The following is a 17,643-nucleotide window of genomic DNA, read 5'->3' on the forward strand; positions in this document are numbered from 1 at the left end:
GTTTGGAGTTATGTGCAGCATTGGCAGGGGCACAGTTATCCTAAACTCCTCACCAGTGAGCTTACTCTCCCCATCAGTGACACTACTCTGTGGACAGACTCTACCACTGTGCTCAACTGGATTCAGTCCGAGTCATGTCAATATAAAGTTTTTGTTGGCACTCGTATTGCTGAACTACAGGAGCTCACTGAGACTGCCAGCTGGAGATATGTTCCATCTGCTTTGAATCCAGCAGATGACATTACCCGGGGCAGAGCACTATTGGAGCTGTCTGCCCCAGGCCAGTGGAGGGATGGACCTTCCTTCCTGAGACGAACACCTGAGCACTGGCCAACCCAGCCTGTTATGAGTAATGACTCTGTAAACAATAGTGAATTTAAGAACTCTGTGCTTTGTGCTCATGTTGCTACTAACCCAGTACAGTTTAAGCCTGCAGACCATGATTCCTGGGCTGATCTGGTACAGGCCACCTACCTGTCCTCTCACGGGGCGGCTGCCCCTCCCATGTCTGCAGCCCAGCGCCTAGAGACTGAAATCCAGCTGCTAAGACAGGCACAGCTGGATAGTTTTCCGGCAGAAATGAATGCCCTTATAACTGAAAAGGAGGTGCACGCGAGTAGCCGACTCCACACCCTGTCTCCAGAATATGACTCCAAGCTTGGTCTTATTCGAGTAGGTGGTCGTCTCCGCCGTGCAGAGAACATGGACATTGACTCTCTGCATCCCATTGTGCTATCACCAGACCACCCCACAACTCATCTCATCATTAAGGACTATGACTCTCGCCTTCTACATCTTGGCCCTGAGCGTGTCTTTGCTGAATTAAGGCGTGTGTACTGGATTCTAAAGGGGAGGCAAGCCATTAGAAAACACCAACATCACTGTTTAGAGTGTAAGAAGTGGAGAGCCAATCCTGTATCACCTAAAATGTCTGATCTCCCTGCCAGTCGGCTGCGCCTACAACAGCCTCCATTCTGGTCTACTGGCATTGACTGTTTTGGCCCTTTTACCATAAAGATAGGCAGGAGACAAGAAAAGCGCTGGAGTATTATTTTTAAATGTCTCACCACCCGCTGTGTTCACCTGGACCTACTTAATGGTATGGATACTGACTCGTTTCTCATGGCTCTGCGCCGCTTCATTGCACGGAGAGGAAAGCCATTTGAAATATTGAGTGATCAGGGCACCAACTTCAAAGGAGGTGACAGGGAGCTACAAGAGGCATTTAAGGCAATGAAGTCTCAGCTGCAGGAAAAGCTCGGCGAACAGAGCATCACGTTTCATTTTAACCCTCCACATGCTCCACATTTTGGGGGAGCCTGGGAGCGGGAGATCCGCTCAGTTAAATATGCACTTCAGGTGGTCCTCCGGGGTCAGAGTGTAGCAGAGGATCTACTGCACACTGTCCTCATTGAGGTTGAAGGAATACTAAATTCCAAACCACTGGGATATGTGTCCTCTGACATTGCAGACATTGATCCTATCACCCCAAATATGCTGCTCATGGGGCGGCAGGATGCTTCCTTGCCTCAAGCTGTGTATGGCACCAGAGAACAACTTGGGAGGCGGAAATGGCGTCACAGCCAGGTAATAGCTGACCACTTCTGGACTCAGTTTCTTCGGCATTACCTACCTGCACTACAGCATCGCCAGAAATGGCAACAGACTACTCCAGCACTGACGGTGGGACAAGCTGTCATGGTAGTGGACTCACAACTCCCGCGGGCACTTTGGCCTGTGGGCAAGGTCACACAGGTGTTTCCCAGCCCAGACGGACAGGTGCGAGTAGTGGAAGTGACCATTGGGGACCATACTTACCGACGCCCAGTGGCCAAACTTGTTGCACTACCTGAAATGCGTGTAGATGGTACTTAGATGTCGTCACATGGGCTTTTAGTTTTAAATAATGTGCTTCACACATTAGGGGGCGGCTGTATAAAACCCCCTGTGGTAGTTGCCATTGGGACTGCCCCATGTTCCCCCTAGTGGCCACTATACGGGGCATGTTCGGTCTAGTCCTGCCCAGTATTATGTTAAAGGTTGTATGGAGGATTTTTTTTGTTTTGTTTTTTGTTTGTGTATAGAGGTGCAGTAGCCTTGTAATTATGATGACCAAAAAAAAGAGAATAAAAATTCATCAACTCTGGACGTGGTGGGGCCAGCTAAACATTTGCCAATAGATAACGACACTGCCTCGTTATCTGTTAGCTGACAGGCTGTCAATCAATCTCCCTACGTTTCTAGCGTAACTGACTTGCCTGCGCGCCGCCGGTACGTGGTTTGCGTACGCCTGTCACGCAGTCCACAGACGCAAGACGCACAGACGCTGTTTACTCCACCAACGCAACAGTTCTTAGTGGCTTTTTTTTACCTATATCTTCCTCGCAGTTAGCACAAAGTTTGTTGCAATGGCAGACAAGAATCCAGGAGCAGTTAGCCGCAAAAGAAAGTCCGTTTTTGAGGTCGCTGAAAGAAGAAGACAAGGGGAAAAAGCAGCGAAGCCAAACTAAGGTGATTCTTGAAGATTCATTCCAGCGATGGCGCGACTGAAGTAGACGCAGGGTCTAAAGACTGACGCATTGGTCGCCAAATTACTCCTGGACAGGTCACTTCTGCTTATTATGAAAACTTACTTTATTTCCAAGAGCTAGTCAAACGTTTTTCAGGACACGAAAGCGATATCCTATGTTTGAAAACGTAATTTTCAAGGCAAAGAAAGAGCGTGTTGTAGCTAGTTCATTCGCACGGAATCTCCACGCAACCTTCTCTGCTCCCCTTTCCTGCTCCTGTCCCCGCTGCCCGTTCCTCTCTTCCCCCTGCTCCTCACTTCTCCGGGCACGGAATCTCCGCGCACTGCTCCCCTCTCCTCTCTCCCTGCTCCGCTCTTCTCCCTGCTCCTCACTTCTCGTCCGCGAACGAAATGTCCGCACACCCGCTCCCCCCACTCCTCACTTCTCCGCCTTGCCTAACCAACACTGTAGTTAGTTGTTTATAAGTCATGTGCAGCGCACCGGCTGTAAACAAACCTGTTTCTGTCGTAAAGAGGAGGCGGGAGAAGGCGTTTCTACGTAGGGAGCTGTAGGGGACGGGGGGTGGTTTCACGCATGCGCAACATATGAAAAAGGACAAACAGTCGCTGGATTTCTCGTTCCTTGGAAAATCCTCTATACAACCTTTAAGTGGCTGTTTTCGAGTGCAGTGTGTTGGACATGTATCGTGTGCGTTAATAATAAGTAAGTGATGCAGTGTATTTCTGTTTGTATGTATATACTTATTATGTTTATTTGTTTCGGCACCTGAATGTAGCCAATATTTTGAGTTCTGTTTCATAATATCTGTTAGTAATTTATACCTGGTGTTTATCTTTATGCTAGCGTATGAGCTATTATTAACGTTTTCACCTTTCATGTCTTACTTCTACGTTGAATGTTGAATATCTCCTAATTAGTGTTAAGTTTTCCTTTGTCCAAACGTCGCAGGTATATAATTCATCCGTTTCCGCTAATTAATATTCATGACGTCACCAAACTGTAGACTGAACCTTGCAGTACATTTTCCCAACCAAAGGAGGGCGCTGTTCAGTCACTTTTAAGCCTTGTTACTGTTATATTATTTACCTGTTTATTTATCTGTATAATATTTGATTTTAATTGTTTCCTTTTTGCTGTTTTTGTTACAGAAAACCACACACACACACACAAACCAACACATGTATGCACCTGCTGCTACTGTTACTGTTCAAATGGGATTAAAGTTCATTGTCACCTATCAAGTCTCCTGTGCCTTCTGACCGAGGATAGGAAAATCCAGTTGCAACCCCCCGTCCCAGTACTTTGCACACGTACATGTTATCAACAACCAACAAGAAACGCATGAGGGCGGCAGTAGCTCAGTTGGTAGAGCATTCACCCACTGATCTGAAGGTTGGCGGTTTGATTCCAGCTCTCGACAAAAACATCACAGGTTGACCGGTCAGATCCACTGACCCACAGGTTGGCTGGTGTGATTCCAGCTCCCACAGATGAATGCTGTCGTTGTGTCCTTGGGCAAGACACTTAACCCACATTGCCCACAGTGTCTGCGTACACTGGTGTGTGAATGGGTGAGTGGTTCCTTGTTGTAAAGTGCTTCGAGTGCCTTGAAGGTGGAAAAGTGCTATAGAAAAATGTGAACATTTACCATGATTGTCATTTCAATTAGATTTAAATACATTTTAAGAAGTAAACAGTGTCAATTTCTACTTCTACTTTGTGCTTCAATATCTGAAAGGTCCTTTTGCTGCATCTGAGATTCTGAGCCCTCAGCTCTTTTAAGAAGGAAAAACAGAAGTGTAGACTCTTTCAAGCCAGCTCAGGTCTGTTCTGTCCTGTGACTCATGGTTTGGTCAGGAATAGCAATATTACAGTTAAATAATGTTATGTATGTAGTTTCTGTTCAATTAATCTTGTACTGCAATGAGGAAATTCACGGGTGTAGGTGACTTAACATTTTCTACCACAAACGCCAACATGTTGAAATATCTCTGCCACAATCATGTCTGAAAAAAGCACAAAAACGAAACCGATTTACAAAAATGAACTGACTTACAAACAAACCTCAGTTTTGCCCTGGGAACCAACGACATCAGATGTTCTTTGAGAAAGGTAAACTAATACTTTGTTTTTGAATGTTTGCGTTATTTCACAGTGGGCATTAAGAGGTAAATTCTTTGTGCATAAAAGGGTAACTATTGTCTGGAAAAAATCTATTTTGCTTGTCACAACAATATTTGCTTAAACTAAATGTTTGAGTGTGATTTCTTTCCTGACAGATGTTTAAACGCTCAAAACCCCCAGCACCTCCCTCTCCAAAGCGTAAGTTTGAAACAGTTATGATAATTTACAGTTTAAGAGACTAATATTTTCTGTTCTCCTAGTTCTCCATGCGGACTGGAGACAGATACCATCATGGTAAGTCTAGGAAATGTTGTATTTTATGATTTATGATTTTGGTTGTTGTCAGAAGCCCCTTATGATGAATCACACACAGAGGCCAGTTACGTCGCCCGGATTGGCGTCACCGGGGCCTCACCCTGGAGCCAGGCCTGGGGTGGGTGCTCGTCAGCGAGCGCCTGGTGGCCGGGCCTTCCCCCACGGGGCCCGGCCGGGCTTAGCCCGAAGGAGCGACGTGGGGCCGTCCTCACGTGGGCCCACCACCCGCCGGGAGGAGCCATATGGGGCCGGTGCAGAGAGATCTGGGCGGCAGTCGACGGCGGGGGCCTCGACGACCGGATCTCCGGACATGGAGACTAGCTCTGGGGACATGGAATGTCACCTCGCTGGGGGGGAAGGAGCCTGAGCTTGTGCAGGAGGTTGAGCGTTACCGACTAGATATAGTCGGCCTCACCTCCACGCACAGTTTGGGCTCTGGAACCCAACTCCTTGAGAGGGGCTGGACTCTCCATTTCTCTGGCGTTGGCCGCGGGGAGCGGCGGCGGGCTGGTGTGGGCCTGCTCATTGCCCCACAGCTCAGCCGCCGTGTGTTGGAGTTCACCCCGGTGAACGAGAGGGTCGCGTCCCTGCGCCTTCGGGTCGGGGACAGGTCTCTCACTGTGGTGTCGGCCTACGGGCCGAACAGCAGTGCTGAGTACCCGGCCTTCTTGGAGTCCTTGGGAGGGGTACTAGACAGTGCACCGACCGGGGACTCCGTTGTTCTCCTGGGGGACTTCAACGCCCACGTGGGCAACGACAGTGACACTTGGAGAGGGGTGATTGGGAGGAACGGCCTCCCCGATCTGAACCCGAGTGGTGTTTTGTTATTGGACTTCTGTGCTAGTCACGGTTTGTCCATAACAAACACCATGTTCGAGCACAAGGGTGTCCATAAGTGCACGTGGCACCAGGACACCCTAGGCCGGAGGTCGATGATCGACTTTGTAGTCGTGTCATCTGGAGTCCGAGTGGGCTTCATTCTCGGCCTCTATTGTCGATGCGGCTGCTCGGAGCTGTGGGCGTAAGGTCTGTGGTGCCTGTCGCGGCGGCAATCCCCGAACCCGGTGGTGGACACCGGAAGTAAGGGATGCCGTCAAGCTGAAGAAGGAGTCCTATCGGGCCTTGCTGGCTCAGGGGACTCCTGAAGCAGCTGACGGGTACCGGCGGGCCAAGCGTGCTGCAGCCCGTGCGGTTGCGGAGGCAAAAACTCGGAGCTGGGAGGAGTTCGGGGAGGCCATGGAGAAGGACTATCGGACGGCCTCAAAGAGATTCTGGCAAACCGTCCGGCGCCTCAGGAGGGGAAAGAAGTTCTTCGCCAACACTGTTTACAGTGCGGGGGGAGAGCTGCTGACCTCGACTGGGGACGTTGTCCGGCGGTGGAAGGAATACTTTGAGGATCTCCTCAATCCCACCGTCACGTCTTCCGAGGAGGAGGCCGAGGCTGGGGACTCGGAGGCGGACTCATCCATCACCCTGGCCGAAGTCACTGAGGTGGTTGGAAAGCTCCTTGGTGGCAAGGCTCCGGGATTGGATGAGATCCGTCCTGAGTACCTTAAGTCTCTGGATGTTGTGGGGCTGTCTTGGCTGACACGCCTCTTCAACATCGCGTGGCGGTCGGGGACAGTACCTCTGGACTGGCAAACCGGGGTGGTGGTCCCTCTGTATAAGAAGGGGGACCGGAGGGTGTGTTCCAACTATAGGGGAATCACACTCCTCAGCCTTCCCGGTAAGGTCTATGCCAGGGTACTGGAGAGGAGAATCTGGCCGATAGTCGAACCTCGGATCCAGGAAGAGCAGTGTGGTTTTCGTCCTGGCCGTGGAACACTGGACCAGCTCTACACTCTCCATAGGGTGCTCGAGGGTTCATGGGAGTTTGCCCAACCAGTCCACATGTGCTTTGTGGACTTGGAGAAGGCATTCGACCGTGTCCCTCGTGGTGTCCTGTGGGGGTGCTCTGGGAGTATGGGGTCCGGGGCCCTTTGCTAAGGGCTGTCCGGTCCCTGTATGACCGGAGCAGGAGCTGTGTTCGCATTGCCGGCAGTAAGTCAGACCTGTTCCCGGTGCATGTTGGACTCCGCCAGGGCTGCCCTTTGTCACCGGTTCTGTTCATTGTGTTTATGGACAGAATTTCTAGGCGCAGTCAGGGGCCGGAGGGGGTCCGGTTTAGGGACCACAGGATCTCATCTCTGCTGTTTGCGGATGATGTTGTCCTGTTGGCTCCATCGAACCAGGACCTGCAGTGTGCACTGGGGCGGTTTGCAGCCGAGTGTGTGAAGCGGCTGGGATGAGGATCAGCTCTTCTAAGTCTGAGGCCATGGTTCTCGACCGGAAAAAGGTGGCTTGCCCTCTCCGGGTGGGTGGGGAGTCTTTGCCTCAAGTGGAGGAGTTCAAGTATCTCGGGGTCTTGTTCACGAGTGAGGGAAGGACGGAACGGGAGATTGACAGGCGGATCGGTGCAGCTTCGGCAGTGATGCGGTCGCTGTATCGGACCGTTGTGGTGAAGAGGGAGCTGAGCCGAAAGGCGAAGCTCTCGATTTACCGGTCAGTCTTCGTTCCTACTCTCACCTATGGTCATGAGCTCTGGGTAGTGACCGAAAGGACGAGATCGCGGATACAAGCGCTCGAAATGAGTTTCCTCCGTAGGGTGGCTGGGCGCTCCCTTAGAGATAGGGTGAGGAGCTCAGTCACACGGGAGGAGCTCGGAGTAGAGCCGCTGCTCCTCCACATCGAGAGGAGCCAGTTGAGGTGGCTCGGGCATCTGTTCCGGATGCCTCCTGGGCGCCTCCCTCGGGAGGTGTTCTGGGCATGTCCCACCGGGAGGAGGCCCCGGGGAAGACCCAGGACACGCTGGAGGGACTATGTCTCTCGGCTGGCCTGGGAACGCCTCGGGGTCCCCCCGGAGGAGCTGGAGGACGTGTCTGGGGTGAAGGAAGTCTGGGAGTCCCTGCTTAGGCTGCTGCCCCCGCGACCCGGCCCCGGATAAGCGGACGAAAATGGATGGATGGATGATTTTGGTTGTGTTCATTTGCACCATGAATTTCAATACATTTTTTAAACGTTGGTAGCATTGTTTTTTTATTGCCAGGGAAAAGGACGATTATCTGCAGTACATTAATAATTATGAACCGGACCAAAAAGAGGTAGAACACCTCAGGATTTTGCTTCATGGACCAAGTAACGCCGGCAAGTCCAGTTTCATCAACTCAGTGGAGACAGCTTTACGAGGAAGAATGACTGGACAGGCTTTAGTTGGTGTTGGCAATGACAGCTTCACCTCAAAGGTATAAAGGAGAATAATGAATCGACCTGTGACTGTAACATGACTGAGTTGACAATTTATTGACAGTATCAAATGCACAAAATACAAAAAAGAAAACCTGGGAACTTCTATCCGTTTGTCTTCAATGACATCATGGGACTAGAGAAAGACAATAAAGGCATTAATGTGGATGACATCAAAGAGGCCATGAAGGGACACGTGAAAGATGGGTATGCGGTAAGCTAAAAAAAACAATACACACACACTTACCTTTTTTACTGTAAGTTGTAAATATATTAATTACATGATGTCTAAATTTCAGTTTAATCCTCACTCCTCATTTTCAAGTGAAGACCTGCAGCATTACAACAAAAGCCCGACTGTCAATGACCAGACACATGTTCTGGTGTGTGTCGTCTCAGCCAGTACCCTCAGTATCATGAGTCCTGAAGTCATTGACAAGATGAAAGTAGTCCGACTTGCAGCAAAAGACTTGGGTAATATAGATTTTACTATTAGATGGTATTGGCCTGTGCTTTTTGCCCTGAAATTGACAATCTTAATGTTCCTCATTAGGGATTCCTCAAATGGCCATTGTTACTAAGATTGATGAGGCCTGTCCTGAGGTTCAGTCTAACTTGAGGAATGTCTACAGAAGCAAGTTTGTGAAAAATCAGGTATTAACATGTTGTGTTAGTTTGTGAGCAGTATGCAACAAAAGTTATATGTACTCTTTTGTTTTCATTTAGATTGACAAACTCAGCGTATCCCTGGGCATTCCTCTAAACTGCATCTTCCCTGTGAAGAACTACCACAAGGAGATCTGTAGAGACGATGACATTGAAAAACTCATTCTGATGGCCCTGAAGCAAATGATTGATTTTGGGGAAGATTTTGTAAACAACTGTACTGAGAAAGCGATTTAATCATCAAATTCTTCTTTTTGCAAGTTGCGAAAATCCTTTGTAATCACATCACACCACTTCCTTTATTAATTTTTGATTTGCGTTTTTTTCTTTTCAGTTTTAACCATAGATCTGTTTATCTTAACAACCAAAAATATGTTCTTATAATTCAGCAAATTCACTAAAATTTAAATTGCTATATAAATTAAGTGATGGATGCAAATGTTAATATGTATAATTAATTTGATCTCAATGGTACTTTTATTTTGAAATACTTTGAAAATAAATGTGTTCTAGTCAATGTTGTCCACATTTTATTGTCAGAGGGGCTCACACTGGGCTGCTGAGTATCACTCTGACAATTAGAATGCCAATGCTGTTCCAGTGGTGCCCTCAAACAGAAATGGGGGAAGTGATGCTCAGGCTTTTACTGGTTTTATTACCCAGCATGCCATGTTCCGCAATAGGTCTACTGACACGAGTTGAACTTGCTTGAGCAGAGAAACAAACAAAAAACAAACCACACAATCGTGCAACCCACACACTGCTGTCTGTCAGAAGTGCTGACTCTTTGTGGTGATGACGTTTACAGCGACATCAGTTCCCATTGGGCACCATCGTTTAGATCAATGATTTAAAATGTCCAAATTATAACACAATGATCCATAGGTGTCATAGATTATAACTATAGTAGACACATGCACAATATTTCTTCCTTAACTGTTTCTAAACTTAACCTAATCATATACATATACAACATATCACACATCCTTGAAGACACCCGTCTTCTCTTAAATACAGACCAGACAGTGTTGAGTCAACACACTCCTTTTGGTGCAGAGGATGTGACCCTGGCATTGTTTTCTTGACTGATCTGAGGGGGTTGTGGACACAGGTAAACATATTTAGTGGTAAGACTGGTGTGCCTTTACACACACACACACAAAAACACCAAATTACCATCTTTGTTACAGTAAAGTTCATGCTTTTGCATCATAATCAAAAAGAGTCAGTTTTTCTGGCCAGTCTTGTTTAGAAGAAGTAAGAAAATTATGCTTATATTCAATGATGGGAAGAATATTTTAAAAATGTATTTAGTTACAGAATACTGAAAATCTGCATTAAAATTTGTAATGTATTCTTTTACACGGGCCTATCAGAGTACTCTATTGTGAATACTTTGATTTTTTTTACATCGAGTTGCTTTTAAATTATACTGTAAAGGTGCAACATGGTATGGTATTAAAAATGCTTTTAAACGCTAAAAAAAAGTTTCTAATTGTTACGCAACCTTTTAACTAAGTGGAGATGGAAAAATCACACATGCACTCCCCACAAGAGCAGAGTTGTCTATTTTTCTCACTGATTTTGTGCATTTTGAAGAGTAAATTACATGATCAAATACTGTAATGTAATGTAAAGTAACTGTATTCTGAATGCCACCAAAAAAGTAACTCTGACGGGATACAGTCAGGCCTACGCATTCAGTTACTTCCCAATACTGCTCATATCCAGACAATAGACTAACACCTGCTTCCTCACTGTGGCTGAATGTGTACATCAGCCACTGCACAACAACGCACATCGTTTAAGCTAACAAACAGAGCTAAGAAACGAACCATTTCTGCACGATCTAGGCTAGTGTATGCCATCTGCTCTCCATGGTGATGTTATAACTTTGAATGTTCCACAGTTTGTCAGTATGTCTTTAAAGCTATGAATTTATCTCACATTCATTATAAATAACTAAAAAATACCCTGATGATGTGTACATTCTGTCTCCTCTCAACAGATCTGACCTGAATCCACAAGTTTAGAACAGTGTTTTGTCACTGTGCCTGCATCAACAGTATAACACCAGGTTTAGATGTTCATCTTAATGACCAACAACAAATGCATGATTGACATTTCAAATACATTTTAAGGAATAAACTGTCAATTTCCACTCATGCTTCTGCTTCAATAGCTGAATGACACTTTTGCCCCATTTGAAATTCTGTGTCTCTCAGCGGTTTTTTAGAAGAAAAAAATACAGAAGTGGCGTCTTCAAACCAAGTCAGGTCTGTTCTGTCCCGTGACTCATGGTTTTGTCAGGAAGTGGCAATATTTCCTCTGTCCTCACACTTCTGCTCTCAAGTGAATAGACTACACTGACTGGGTTTATGTTAATGCTTTTTTATGGCTTTTGCTGGTGTTCTGTTGGAAGATGGAGCAGGCAGAGCAGAGTTCGTGCACTGAGGACCGCATTGAACACGTCCTGGAGAGATGCCTGTGCGACCTCGGACTAGACACTCCTGATAAACAGCTCTGGAATGGTATGTTCTCAAAAACAACTGCAAATTTGTTTTAGGGCAAAACTAGTATCAGTTACTGGGTTCTCCCAACTGAGAAAAGCATCCAGAGAAAAGGCTCAGCTGTTTTAAACGTTAAAGGTGCACTATGTGACTTTTCTGGTAGAGAGTCAACCACTTGCTTGTCTCCATGGAGATGTTATACTTTGCTTATTCCACAGTATGGCACTAAATGTATCTCTATGGATATAGTGACGCGACCATGCCAAGTTACAGGTCAGATCTGTGGTGAGATGAACCTACTCATAGTAAGAATGCATGAGTGTTTATCTATAAGAACATGTGTACTTGCATAAAGTTGTCATTCTACATGCACAGCTAAAATTTGATTGGGTAATGATAGTTCTTATCTGGTGTATAAGTGAGGCTGAAAGAAACTGAAAACGTGCCATGTACTGTGTCTTTTAAGCTGGACTGTGTATCAACCGTTGGTGCTTGGAAGAACTGGTGAAAAGGGACTCTCAAAACTCTGTCATCCTCCTGAACAAAATCCTGCATAAAACTGAAGAGGTACAGTACACACTTACATGAAACATCTTGTAATTGTGATTAATCACTACTATGCAACTATAAACCTATGAAAGCTAAGAGTCAATTCATTTATTTTAATCATTTCAAATTGTATACATAAAATGCATTACAGATTTTATAACTCATGTCACAGAAGCACAAGACAATCAGTGTCTTATGTATTAATTCTGAATAAAAAATATTGTAGGTCTATGATATAAATGTCATTCTTGCTGCATGTGAATGATGAGTATATATGCTGTTGTTTGTTTCAGGTGTTAGAGCGGTGTGAGTATGACCTGGTGGTGCCTTTAACTCTCCTCTTCACCTCTGCTCTTTTAAAAGTGAGGACACTAACCCTAATTTAAAATGTGAATTTGTACATGTTATACCTGAGTCTCTCCACAGGCCCCTCACGTGCCCGCAGACTGTGGGCTGCTGCAGGATGCCTACTCTCTGTTCCACTGTTTCCTGTCGTGGCCTGAGCCCTGCAGCTCGGCTTGTCGCCGTCTGCTGCTCGTCCTGCAGCGGGAGCTCAGGGCGCCAGGTACAGACATGCTGTTATGCAAAGTGTCACCATAAGGAGGCAGTATTTACAAGTTCAAATGTTATATAGGTATATCCTTCCAAAGACTGGTGAGGACAGAGCATGGGCTTCCTTGTAACCCTCACAGTTCGAAAACCATGTAAGTTTATTAATTGTTGTTTGTGTAAATCCCATGTAAATGTAACATTGTAAAATTGTAAAACAATGTTTTGAACAGTTAAGAAACCTTTGTTTACTAGTTTCAAAATCTGTGATGTGAATAGTCTTTTGTAGTAGATAATTGTTGTTCATCAGGACAGTCCTGTTAGTGAGTCCAGAGGAAGACACCCCCCCAGAGGTGAAGTGTGCCTCTCTCCAGCTCAGTGCGTCCCAGACCTGCAGCAGAGACATCTCCATCAGCCTGATTCTCCACGCTCTGCAGGCAGCACAAGAGACTGTGGACCTGTCAGCGGTGCAGTCAGAACTACAGGTCAGCCCACCCAGTGCTTTTGTAAACTATACATTTTTTTAGATGGTCCTCATTTCTGCCTGATCTTTCCAGAAAAAGTCCTCTGAAGAGTTGGATCAGCTCCTGGAGACACTGACTGTGAGTTTGGAGCAGAGTGCCTCCACAGACGACCTGTCCAAAGCCCGACAGACCTTGCGTCACACCGTTAGTGCTCTACAAGAGGAACTCATTGGAACATTGCAAACATCCTCTAATATAGGTAATTATTGCACCAAACTGTTGATTATAAACTAACCTTCTAGTGCTGGGAGAGAACATTGTGAGAATTGATTTCATTTATTTTTGTTTGGATAGAAGATATAGGATAGATAGAAGACACATTGAATCATGGTACATGCTTTTGACGCTTGGTTTGTTATTTTAATAAAAATAGACTGCTTCTCACCAGGTACAACTGAAGGTTTGATACTACCTCTACCAAAATGTCACATAAGCACTTGGGAAAGCAACAATTTTGGTAAATAACAGTAATTGCTAAGAAACCCGGCAAAACTGCAGCTCAATGGCCACTGTTTTTTCTTCTCCAGACTTTCTTCATGATATTGTATTTGGTGATGTGTCTGACCCTGATTCCCTCGAGGAGTGCTTCCTAAACGGCGACCTTGATGACGCTATTGTGGATGAGGAAGATGAGACTGAAGCAAACCAACAAAATGACTTTACAAATAATCGCATCTCCACTGTGTCATCTATGTCTGCAGACTCAGTGTTCTCTGGTCACTCCCTGTCCTCCAGCTGGTCTGTGTCCACTGTGTCCTGCTCTTCTGGGGTGGACTGTGATTTCAGTGAAGAACAAGAACATGATGAACCACAAAAACAGAGACAGAAACCCAAGAAGAAATCCAAGTCTTTTCTGGGTGTGCAGAGGTTTTCTTTATTGTTTAAAACTCCTCGTAGCCCGTTGCTCTGTCGTCGGGTTCAGAGCATGGGCTGTAGAACTGATCTATCTAAAAACAAACCACAGCTCAATCCCTCCTTAAGGCAGAATCCAGCATCAGACAGCTCTCCACAGAAGCATTTATGTATGCGTAGGAGGCCCATCTTGAGCTGTGATCTGACAGAGGAGCCCGAGCAGGTGATCCAGGTCCGAGTGGTGGTCTTTGGAGGGGATAAAGAGTTGGGGAGGCTGGCTCGAGCATACACAGACCTCCAGGATAGAGACAGTAAACATGGACAACTTACAAAAAGATGCAAACTACGCTTTTATTTTGTACCTACCAGAAGACAAAATGTGGGAACTCAAGCATTTGGAGAAACAGCAGATGAGGGTGCAACTTCTGTGGTGAGAACAACAATCATCAATGAGTTTTTATATATATTTTTATTTTTATATAGTTATAGTACTTATTTTTTTCTATAATACGTACACTTTTCAATGTAAAATGGTTAGTTAAACAGTAAGGAATGAATAACAAATCACTGAAATAGCAAATAGTAGGCTTATGTTGTGCTTTTATTATTCATCGAAAGAAGGGGAATGTTATGGAGCTGGGTAGATATAACGATTCATTTATGATGTCTGATGTGTTTTATTTGTATAATTTAGGATGTCATTCCAGAAAGCAGCAGTAATGTAGCTCACATGTTGGGAATGATGGATCCTTGGTACGAACGCAATGTCCTCAGTCTGCTCAGCCTATCTTCTGACATTCTCTGTCAGGTGATGTTTTATTTTAGTAAAATATGTCATTATATGTAATCCTAACAAACAGAGCATCCATGTGTTTGATCAGTTTCTTTGTTAGTAAATATAAATGTAAATGTTTTTGTGCTTCAGAGTGCAAGTAAAGATAGTGATGATTCAGGATACTGTGTCCCTACAGTGCGTCCTTCTTTGCTGGCAGAAATGGTTCTGTACTACTGTCGACATGCTGATGAGACCATCCTGGTGCAGCTCTATCAGGCCGAGGTTAGACTAGCTCTGCACTGCCTGTTTACATGTAAATCAATAATCTGATCATCTGATTTAAGGAGTTGCCAGTTGCAAAGATCTAAATCTGGTGTGAAATTGCTGTATCTAATTTCTGATGTGTTTGTAAACATGCACCCATAATCAGATCTTCAGTTATCTGTTTTACTGGCCATGTAAATGCAGCCACTATAAATGTGAAGACTCCTTTGAGTGACGTTCCTGTTTCACAGCTGACTCTGTCCGGAGGAGAGAATAGAGTGGAGTTGTTTGTTCATTCTCTGGAGCTGGGACACTCTGCAGGGACCAGAGCTGTGAAGGCCATGGGTCAGTCAACAAACATATTTCATGCAAAGAACACCATGTTCTCTCAGAGCAAAACAATTAATAAAAAATCAACCTGTTGGGATGGTAGAGGTAATTTATATGTTTAATCCCCACTGTATGACATTTTTGATGGTGGGTTGGGTTATGGCTTATGGGTCCGCTCATAGTAAGGATACACATTTGCAGTGTATTTTATTGAAATGAAACCACTCACAATGAAATAAATACTATTCTTTCTTTAATGATGGAAATGTTACACAACTGGGCTTTAAATTAAAAAGGAATACAGCAGTGTCTATGAGCTCTCCTCTGCCTCAAACACCTGTTTCTTCTGGGCCATGTTGGTGAATGTTTTGGTGATACTCAGATTGAAACTGCTGTTATGTCTGTTGTTCCTAAAATAGCTAATTGCTCAACTCATGGTGCCAAAACCTTCGTAAAGCCTATAATATGTAGTCTCCACCTCTGACGGTTAACAGGGCTTTCCATGGTGGGCTGGGCATGAATGGTGTCTAAGGTGTGTTCTGTGTAGATAGAAGTAGAATAAACTAACTATGTGCTAGTCAGATGTCATCAAACCTGATTTTCAGTTTTAATTTAATTTAACATTTTCTATTGATATTTAGGTGCTGTCAGCAAACGCCTCGGGATAGATGATGAGCAAGAGGCAGCTCCTTTAACATTAAACATGGCTTACAATAAGGTACTGCACAGAACACTATTCCCTATTATAGACAAAGAATTACTATTTTAGGACCCCAGAATGCAAATTTCTTCTAGATTAAGTACAATCTCTCATTTAATATTGAAGATACCCAGCATACATCACATCTCATAAACAATGAAAAATATAATAAAAAAACATTTACATTCAATTTAGTTTCATATATATATATATAATAATGTTGCTGCTTTAGACTGATTTGTTTCAGGCATATGTAAATGCCTCATGCCAGAAAGACTTTTTTTCCATAAATAATTTCAGGTTGCTATCAGTGGCAGAAGTCAGTGGATTCAAGTTGAGAAAGTTTGTACATCAATAAATTTGTACAAAGCCTGCAGGAAACATGAGCAGTTGGGTATGTGAAATAAGACATTTTAATCATCCTGATCATAGGTTGTTGATGAATGATTTTAAGAATATATTTTCCCGACAGAGAGTCTTCAGCTGATGATTGCAGAGGTTGTAAACAGGCAGTGCTCCAAATCTAAAAGAAACTTCAATCAGGTTTGGCTGATTTCATTAACTTCCTTTTACGATGTTAGCACTTCCTCCTCACTCTCATTCATTCTCACGCACTGCAGTTCTGCATATCAGAGATGAAGGTGGACCAGGTCCAGGTGCATGCTGGGAGTGAGGGCACTACTTTTGCTGTGTGTCTTGATCAGGATGAGAAGAAGTTCTTTCAAAGTGTTGTGAGGTACATAAATATATCACATTTCTGTGTACAAAACTTTTAATTTTATTGAGCTTCTCAAACAGGAAATGTTTACAGTCACAATTAACAGCAGGCTATTTCTAGATTCTCTATACCAGGGGTGTCAAACTCAAATTCACAGAGGGCCAAATTCACAGACGGCCATACTATTGAATCCAGAACAAGCATAATATGAAATAATAACAACATTTGAAATAAATAATGTCTCTATAGCTTATTTGTTGGCGGCTGTCCAGCTCTAATACATATTTGATATGATCTCGTGTGCCAAATATAATGATATCGCAGGTCAAATTTGGCCCCTGGGCCTGAGTTTGACATGTCTGCTCTGTAAGTCATTTAATTAATTTTTTTTTTTTTTTTATATTCCCAAATTCAAAAATGCTAACAGTCCCAGTATTTATTCTGTGGTTTCTATTTGAAGGGGTAGCTGTATTTAGTGTGATGTTTTGGTGATAGATTAAATTCTAAAGTATAATATAATATTATTAAATCCAAATAGTAATAAATGGCAATACTTCCTGTTTTGTAGGTGTGAAGTGTCTCTGTGCAGCAAACCAGGCTCCTCTTCAGACTGGAAGACCTACAGCATACGTCCAGGACAAGTACAGCCCCTGCACCCGTCCTACTGCTCCTTGCTTTGCCTGCCCCTCTGCTCCTTCTGCCCCTCTCAGCACTGATCTGCCCCTCAACTCCGTTTGCCAAACATTCTGACTGGTGCACAGTTTATGAACTGATAACATATCATGTTTATTAAAAGATAACTTTAATTTCTGAGAGCTATTTTTAAAAAGACAAACAAAGACACTCAAGCAGACACTCACATCACTTGGATTCCTGTAACCTTGTCTATTTTCCAAAATGGGATGACCCAATAAAACTTTTGTACAAATCAGGATAATCTGAATCTGAAATTTT

General features: G+C 44.5%; 3 protein-coding genes across 6 annotated transcripts; all 3 read left to right on the forward strand.

Annotated features, from left to right (window-relative positions):
- Positions 1 to 345: 345 nt before the first annotated feature.
- LOC129408578 (uncharacterized) lies at positions 346 to 3,801 on the forward strand. The gene is made up of 2 exons (XM_055152393.1): positions 346 to 1,779; positions 3,680 to 3,801. Exons 1-2 carry the CDS (start codon positions 346 to 348, stop codon positions 3,788 to 3,790), a joined length of 1,545 nt encoding a protein of 514 aa, XP_055008368.1. The 3' UTR covers positions 3,791 to 3,801.
- Positions 3,802 to 9,338, forward strand: LOC110172653 (interferon-induced protein 44-like). 3 transcript variants are annotated; one of them, XM_055152394.1, is made up of 9 exons: positions 3,846 to 3,923; positions 4,013 to 4,102; positions 4,811 to 4,853; positions 4,916 to 4,949; positions 8,056 to 8,251; positions 8,317 to 8,466; positions 8,552 to 8,726; positions 8,806 to 8,906; positions 8,979 to 9,338. In XM_055152394.1, the coding sequence occupies exons 1-9, from the start codon at positions 3,846 to 3,848 to the stop codon at positions 9,153 to 9,155; spliced, it is 1,044 nt and encodes a 347-aa protein (XP_055008369.1). In that variant the 3' UTR covers positions 9,156 to 9,338. The 3 variants fall into 3 exon arrangements, with proteins under 3 accessions (XP_055008370.1, XP_055008369.1, XP_055008371.1); XM_055152395.1 differs by lacking the exon at positions 4,013 to 4,102 and having other exon boundaries at positions 3,802 to 3,923; positions 8,979 to 9,335; XM_055152396.1 differs by lacking the exons at positions 3,846 to 3,923; positions 4,013 to 4,102 and adding an exon at positions 4,111 to 4,643 and having other exon boundaries at positions 8,979 to 9,331.
- A 156-nt stretch (positions 9,339 to 9,494) lies between these two features.
- LOC110172006 (phosphoinositide 3-kinase regulatory subunit 5-like) lies at positions 9,495 to 17,421 on the forward strand. Of its 2 annotated transcripts, XM_055152390.1 has the most exons (19): positions 9,495 to 10,029; positions 10,927 to 11,194; positions 11,341 to 11,449; positions 11,895 to 11,995; positions 12,271 to 12,339; positions 12,404 to 12,542; positions 12,612 to 12,681; positions 12,837 to 13,011; positions 13,084 to 13,249; positions 13,439 to 13,507; positions 13,578 to 14,332; positions 14,597 to 14,710; positions 14,828 to 14,959; positions 15,193 to 15,286; positions 15,913 to 15,989; positions 16,272 to 16,365; positions 16,444 to 16,514; positions 16,592 to 16,707; positions 17,258 to 17,421. In XM_055152390.1, the coding sequence occupies exons 2-19, from the start codon at positions 11,105 to 11,107 to the stop codon at positions 17,403 to 17,405; spliced, it is 2,589 nt and encodes an 862-aa protein (XP_055008365.1). In that variant the 5' UTR covers positions 9,495 to 10,029; positions 10,927 to 11,104; the 3' UTR covers positions 17,406 to 17,421. The 2 variants fall into 2 exon arrangements, with proteins under 2 accessions (XP_055008365.1, XP_055008366.1); XM_055152391.1 differs by lacking the exon at positions 13,439 to 13,507 and having other exon boundaries at positions 13,752 to 14,332.
- Positions 17,422 to 17,643: the final 222 nt, after the last annotated feature.

The sequence above is a fragment of the Boleophthalmus pectinirostris genome, unplaced genomic scaffold (genome assembly GCF_026225935.1).
Source record: "Boleophthalmus pectinirostris isolate CB_2022bp ecotype Guang Dong unplaced genomic scaffold, ASM2622593v1 HiC_scaffold_17, whole genome shotgun sequence".
Lineage (NCBI taxonomy): Eukaryota > Metazoa > Chordata > Actinopteri > Gobiiformes > Gobiidae > Boleophthalmus > Boleophthalmus pectinirostris.

Bases quoted from the DNA above. Each gene is read 5' to 3' on its own strand.
- LOC129408578 (XM_055152393.1), top strand. From the start codon at position 346: ATGAGTAATGACTCTGTAAACAATAGTGAATTTAAGAACTCTGTGCTT. The intron at 1,780-3,679 runs GTGCGAGTAGTG...TTTTTGTTACAG, and splicing joins TTCCCAGCCCAGACGGACAG to AAAACCACACACACACACAC.
- LOC110172653 (XM_055152394.1), top strand. From the start codon at position 3,846: ATGTTATCAACAACCAACAAGAAACGCATGAGGGCGGCAGTAGCTCAG. The intron at 3,924-4,012 runs GTTGGCGGTTTG...GTGTGATTCCAG, and splicing joins ATTCACCCACTGATCTGAAG to CTCCCACAGATGAATGCTGT. The intron at 8,907-8,978 runs GTATTAACATGT...GTTTTCATTTAG, and splicing joins GCAAGTTTGTGAAAAATCAG to ATTGACAAACTCAGCGTATC.
- LOC110172006 (XM_055152390.1), top strand. From the start codon at position 11,105: ATGACACTTTTGCCCCATTTGAAATTCTGTGTCTCTCAGCGGTTTTTT. The intron at 11,450-11,894 runs GTATGTTCTCAA...GTGTCTTTTAAG, and splicing joins TGATAAACAGCTCTGGAATG to CTGGACTGTGTATCAACCGT. The intron at 13,250-13,438 runs GTAATTATTGCA...GCTTCTCACCAG, and splicing joins GCAAACATCCTCTAATATAG to GTACAACTGAAGGTTTGATA.